Source organism: Neophocaena asiaeorientalis, unplaced genomic scaffold, assembly GCF_003031525.2.
Source record: "Neophocaena asiaeorientalis asiaeorientalis breed wild unplaced genomic scaffold, Neophocaena_asiaeorientalis_V1.1 scaffold147, whole genome shotgun sequence".
Classification (NCBI taxonomy): domain Eukaryota; kingdom Metazoa; phylum Chordata; class Mammalia; order Artiodactyla; family Phocoenidae; genus Neophocaena; species Neophocaena asiaeorientalis.
The window spans coordinates 7,459,780-7,466,822 of NW_020173758.1; the positions used below are offsets into that span (position 1 = coordinate 7,459,780).

General features: G+C 38.1%; 1 protein-coding gene across 3 annotated transcripts in view; it reads right to left on the reverse strand.

Annotated features, from left to right (window-relative positions):
• Positions 1-512: 512 nt before the first annotated feature.
• OLFM3 (olfactomedin 3) overlaps positions 513-7,043 on the reverse strand; it is a 192,060-nt gene continuing 185,529 nt past the window's right edge. For 2 of the 3 annotated variants that reach the window (XM_024751259.1, XM_024751261.1), the window contains exons 5-6: positions 2,428-2,534; positions 652-1,329 (exon numbers count right to left, since the gene is read on the reverse strand). In XM_024751259.1, coding sequence (XP_024607027.1) covers positions 652-1,329; positions 2,428-2,534 — 785 coding nt within the window. Of the gene's footprint in view, positions 1,330-2,427; positions 2,535-7,043 lie in introns of all 3 variants that reach the window. The other variant, XM_024751260.1, reaches the window with a different exon arrangement.

Genomic DNA, 7,043 nt, shown 5'->3' on the forward strand with positions numbered 1-7,043 from the left:
AACTTCAGTGTATTTTATAAAAAAATATTACTTACTTTCACAGAAGTGAAGAGATACAGTTGCACAATGGTGGTTACAATGGTAGAAATACCTATTGCCAATAAAATGTTAGCAAGAGATTTAAAAATGACTGTACAGCACCGCATCAGAGAACTGTATAACAGCAAAATGATTAATAATATTTTCTCATATAAATAAGATCCTTAAATCGTTTTTAGAAATAAATGGCGGGGAAGTGCTTTTTTTTTTTCCTAATTCCTACCAAAATATTTTCTGATGTGGAGCAAAAGACAGTAAAAAAATGACAGAGTTAAAAGAAAAAAAGACATTTCATGCATTTAAGCCACCATTAATCTCTGACTCTAATATAAGGCAGATCATTAATCTTTTGTAAAACTATGACTTTAGCCACTTAAACTCATTTTAGTGCTTTTCATGACAAGGACATGATAGGCCTTGTAAATTTAGGAGTTAAGATGTGTTTCCAACAGGTTAGTTTATACAGGCTCAGATGTTTTTTGAAACACCAACTTTATAACAAAAAATGCTTTGGAGAAATGATGAAAGTTATTATAAAGAAAAACCAGAAGGGGTCCTATAGAGTTTATCACAGATGACACTGTTAGATCAATGAACACAAATTACATTTGCTTATGTGTCATCCTCAGTCTTAATGATGTGGAAAAGGGTGACATTGAATAGGACCTGGTGACCATTGTTCCAGGCATAAAGAGCTCTATCTCTTGCATTGTAGTCAAGCATGGATATGTGAAAGTATTGGTTATGAAAGGGAATGTCCGTGTACTCATATGTGGAGGTTTTGGTGGAATAGGAATAATACACCTTGGCTCCAGTTAAGTGGGAGTTGGTGACATACAGTGTCCCACAGATCATGAAGGATTCCCCCGCACTTCTCTTGGGATAGCCAGTGCTCCAGCTCTTCATTACCTCCAAGGTATCTTTGTTAAGTTGGCTGATGACAATATTGCCTGCATTCTGGTTAGTTGCATACACAGCCCACAGCCCGATTTCATCAGCCATTAGGTCGATGTCAGAGAACCCACCCCATGTGTAAGGGTAAACGTTGTGAAAACCAGCATACTCCAGGCTTCTTTGGGCAAGCACTCTCCCCATATCAAAGCTGTATTTGATGATGATGTTACTCTGATACTTGTTAAAATAGAGTGAGCCATTGTAGACAACATGGTTAGTTCCTGCCCATTTGAACGGGAGGTTGTATGTCCTTGATTCGGCCCCGCTGACAAAGTCTGCAATTGATTTGTACTCACGGACAATTTTATTGTTAGTATAACTGTCCATGTACCAAACCTGGGAAGAAGGAAAAAATGGAGTAATTAAATTCTGTACTTTTTTGAGAATTCCAAAATAAAGACAGTGAGAATCAGCACATATTAATATTGTCATTCTCAGGCTCTGGAAGATTCTCTTACCACTTACCTGTTGCAGTTTGATAGTACTGCAGGCTTTTGCAAAAATAGTGACATGGTCTGTGTGGAAAGGAAACAACTAAATGTACTGCCTTGAAGTTGATTTGCTTTTTGTCCTTTCTTTTTTGTTGTTTTAAAAATTTTTTACCATTCAGTGCATATCACTGAGTGAATCAAACATATTTCAATGCAAATAACATCACTTTTTTCATTTACCTGATCAATTTGATTAGTAATAACTGCAAAAAATATCACGTTCAGAAAATTTATTTATTCCATCCCTTGCTCTGAAAAATATATGGCTTAATTTTGAGCATTCAACTTATTTTTCCTTTATGGATAACAAAGAACCTTCTAGTAATACTTGTTCATTGGATCAGCTGATAGGTACAACCACCTTTTAATGAAATAATTTTACTAACTTAGCTACTAAACTTGCTTGGATGTAACCCTTGAAAATCCTAATGTGTACTGAGTTCTGTAATAGAACATAAATGGAGCTATGGTAAGTCTCTAGTATACTGATTTTCATAATACAGGCATTGCCAAATACCCTCTACGCTGTTTTCTTTAAAATTACCCCTAGATTCTAGGTATATTTTAGCTTGTTTAGTGAATTGGGTAGCTCTTGAGCTTTTTTACTTATTTAGTTTTTTTTTCACACCAAGGAGCAAATTCTAGAAGGAATGTACAGAAAAATTTGTATACTTGTAACTAGCCCTTTTCAAGCATAAAACAGTAATAACCAATAAAAAATTAGACTCACTATACTGATGAATTATAGGATAGAACATTTTACTAAAATAAGTTTGCCATGTATCTGTAGATATGTTAATATTATCAAACTGAAAATATTTGCAAACAGTGTAACACTTTTCAAGTTGAAACTAATATCCCTGAAAAATAATGGATGGTCTAGTAGGCATAAAGCTTAAATAAAACATAATTCTAAGCAAAGGCATTTGAGGAAGCAACATACTCTGTTATTTTTTTCAGATGCTAGGGGATCTGTCATCCAAGCGCCAAATCGGGTTCCAGATGTCTTGACTGTAACTGGGCCTGTGATTTTCATCAATTTGCCACATGCTGGAATTAGAGTAACATGAACATGTTGGGTGAACATGGCAATAATTCCAACACACATACTTACACCAAGAGCAAAGAAAGGAATCCTAAAACAAAGCAAATAGAATTAATACCACATTCTGAATAAATGATCATTCATGTGGGATGCTATGCATTTAACTATAATTTGAACCATGAGTAGTTGCTTTTTCAGTGCTCTAAATCTAAAGTGTGGAATTTTAAAATGGGAAATTATTTATACAATCTGGAAAGAGATAAATGAGGAACGTCATTATCATTATACCAGTCCAGCTGCTGCTTCTAAGTAAAGAAGTCAGCAAAATTAAATTTTCCATGATGCTGTTTACCTGATCATCAGCTTCCCCTCACCTGACCCTCTCTGCTCATGCTTTGAGACTTTGGACTACTTATGCAAGCCAGAAAGAACTCTTGTTAAGTCGATTTTCAGTTTGTATTGGTAAATGAGCAGCTCCTGTGAAAGTTATATTTATAGAATATAATTTAAAAAAATGTAATCACAATCTACCTGAAAGACGTAGAGTTTTGAAAGGTAAATGCCTTGTGCAAGCCTGATAGAGCAGCCCTAAATATACAGGGAAAAACCCCCACAAAACTCAAGCCCTCATACCCTGTAGTCCCATGCAGTGAAAGATGTAGAGTATCAATTGATGTAATACATGATAAAAAACTAGTGACTTTCTTGAAAAATTATATTTTTTATCACTCTATGAATAAAATCTTAGGAAAAGCTTGGACTTCATAAATGCCAAAGTCTAAACCAAAAAGAAACCCAGGCGTTTTGTGAGATTTTTACAACAGAATAATTTAAAAGTGATTTATCGTACACATTGTGAAAGGCAATATGACTGCCTGTAAATGTTGACTTTTGGTCTAAACAAAGAAATTTTCCTATCCATTTATACTCCTCTTTTCTTTGTGTTCTTTTTTTACTTTAAAAAAATTGTTCTATATGGCCCATGTTTCTTAGATCCTCCTCTGCCTATCCTTAGAACTGATAAATTTCTACTTAGTGCCTGTCAGTTCCTGTATGTTTGGAAGGGAAAGAACAGATCCCCAAAGCAAATAAAGGACAAAATTAATTGTAACTTAGGGCTTATTTTGCCTCATTTTTCTCTATGTGTGTTCCTCATAAGAATAATTTGTAATGGGCAGAATACTAAGCCATGCAGTTAGAAAGATGATGAACGATAACATTATATTTTGTGCTATTGCTTCAGTGATAACTACACATTTAGTAATCTCCAGCTTTTCATGAAACCTAAACCGAATATATTTTTTTCTTCTTTTTTGAAGAAATTAGATGTGATAGCATCTTTATATGTTTTATATAAAGGAATTACTTTATAACTTCCTAAGACCTGTTAAACTGAGCAAATCAGAAGTCTTTGTGGCATTATCTATATTGAATAGCAAGATCTTCAGTTAAACCTATTTAGAATATATTAGCTCAACTTGGTATAAACACATGAACAATATGTGAATAAAATAGTATCAGTTTGAATTAGAAAAAAGTAAATGTATCCTGAAAGAATATGTTGCGTATATTCTCTGAATGCACTAAATAAGTGAAAGTAATATGATCTTTAATGATGACCTACATAAATATTTCTAAATTCACAATGGTAAGTGCATGAAAATTTAAACTATAAGTGTATGGAAATAAATAGAAAGACATTGCTCCCCCTAAAAAACACCACAAATAAAATATGTGACTTCTTCCTTATGCATGAAAAATAAATACTTTTGTTGAACAGAATACAAATAGCAAAAATAGATAAAATATGAAAAGTAACTGGCTAAGATGATGGTGCTTTTATCTCCTTTATTTTGCAAAATCTCATTAAAATGATAGTAAAGGAGTAAAACATGGGGGAAAAAACCCAAAGCAAAGGGAATGGTACAGAGCCATTAGTGGAGAATAAACTTTTTGTTTTTAATAAATTTATTTATTTATTTATTTGTTTATTTTTGGCTGCATTGGGTCCTCGTTGCTGTGTGCAGGCTTTCTTTAGTTGCAGTGAGCAGGGGCTATTTTTGTTGTGGCATGCAGGCTTCTCTGTGGTGGCTCCTCGTTGCGGAGCATGGGCTCTAGGCGTGCGGGCTTCAGTAGTTGTAGCACTCAGGCTCAGTAGTTGTGGCACACAGGCTCTAGAGTGCAGGCTCAGTAGTTGCGGCACACGGGCTTAGTTGCTCTGCGACATGTGGGATCTTCCTGGACCAGGGCTCGAATCCGTGTCCCCTGCATTGGCAGGTGGATTCTTAACCACTGCACCACCAGGGAAACCCAATGCACCACAAGGGAAGCCCAGAGAAGAAATTTTTAACAAATTTCTGGAAGGCAGAAAGTGATGGAGAGTGATAATTAAAGGTGTAGGATGAAATAAAATGCATTAGTGTCTAAGCAGAGGAGATAAGAGCTGAGGATGGAGCTGCTCTGCCTTGAAGAGAAGTAAGGGACACCTCGCCGTGACACACACGTGGTAGGAAAACTGATAAAAGGATTTACCATACATATTATGAATCTTTCCTGGAGGCTTGGGAGATAGATATGTTTTCTATAAGTGGAGCATAGGTGGATTTTATAGTTGGATTTTTTAACCTAATGGGAGGAACCTTTGTCTTTTAACATAATATACTTGAGGACTGTATATGGAAGCAGCTCCTTAGAGGGCACACAGCCTTGTCTGGAAACAGTGTGGAGGAAAGAAGCCTGTAGCAGTTGCAAGGGTTCCTGATATACTAGGCTGCTTAAAGTTGTCCTAGATAATTTTTATTAAAATCGTCTTTGAAGATGGTGGAGTAGAAGGATGTGACCTCACTCCCTCTTGCGAGAACACCAGAATCACAACTAACTTCTGAACAGTCATTGACGGGAGGACACTGGAACTCACCAGAAAAGATACCCCACATCCCAAGACAAAGGAGAAGCCACAATGAGACTGTAGGAGGGGCGCATTCACAATAAAATCAAATCCCATAACTGCTGGGTGGGTGACTCACAAACTGGAGAACACTTACACCACAGAAGTCCACCCACTAGAGTGAAGGTTGTGAGCCCCACGTCAGGATTCCCAACCTGGGGGTCCCGCAGTGGGAGGAGGAATTCCTGAGAATCAGAATTAGAAGGCAGCGGGATTTGATTGCAGAACAACAGGACTGAGAGACTGTAGGAGGGGCGCATTCACAATAAAATCAAATCCCATAACTGCTGGGTGGGTGACTCACAAACTGGAGAACACTTACACCACAGAAGTCCACCCACTAGAGTGAAGGTTGTGAGCCCCACGTCAGGATTCCCAACCTGGGGGTCCCGCAGTGGGAGGAGGAATTCCTGAGAATCAGAATTAGAAGGCAGCGGGATTTGATTGCAGAACAACAGGACTGGGGAAAACAGAGACTCTACGAGGGCACACACAAAGTAATGTGCACATCGGGACCCAGGGGAAGGAGCAGTGACCCCAGGGGACACTGAACCAGACCTACCTACTAGTGTTGGAGGGTCTCCTGAAAAAGTGGGGGGTGGCTCTGGCACACCGTGAGGACAAGGACACTGGCAGCAGAAGTTCTGGGAAGTACTCCTTGGCATGAGCCCTCCCAGAGTCTGCCATTAGCCCCACCAAAGAGCCTGGGTAGGCTCCAGTGTTGGGTTGCCTCAGGCCAAACAACCAACAGGGAGGGAACCCAATCCCACCCAACAGCAGTAAAGTGGGTTAAAGTTTTACTGAGCTCTGCCCACCAGAGCAACAGCCAGCTCTACCCACCACTAGTCCCTCCCATCAGGAAACTTGCACAAGCCTCTTAGATAGCCTCGTCCACCAGAGGGCAGACAGCAGAAGCAAGAAGAACTACAGTCCTGTAGTCTGTGGAACAAAAACCATATTCACAGAAAGATAGACAAGGTGAAAAGGCAGAGGGCTATGTACCAGATGAAGGAACAAGATAAAACCTAAGAAAAACAACTAAATGAAATGGAGATAGGCAACCATCCAGAAAAACAATTCAGAATAATGATAGTGAAGATGATCCAGGACCTTGGAAAAAGAATGGAGGCAAAGATCGACAAGATGCAAGAAGTGTTTAACAAAGACTTAGAAGAATTAAAGTACAAAAAAACAGAGATGAACAATACAATAACTGAAATGAAAATTACACTAGAAGGAATCAGTAGCAGAATAACTGAGGCAGAAGAACGGATAAGTGACCTGGAAGACAGAATGGTGGAATTCACTGCTGCAGAACAGAATAGAAAAAAAAGAATGAAAAGAAATGAAGACAGCCTAAGAGACATCTGGGACAAAATTAAACGCAACAACATTTGCAGTATAAGGGTACCAGAAGGAGAAGAGAGAGAGAAAGGACCAGAGAAAATATTTGAAGAGATTATACTTGAAAACTTCCCTAACATGGGAAAGGAAATATCCACCCAAGTCCAGGAAACACAGAGAGTCCCATACAGGATAAACCTAAGGAGAAACATGCCAAGACACA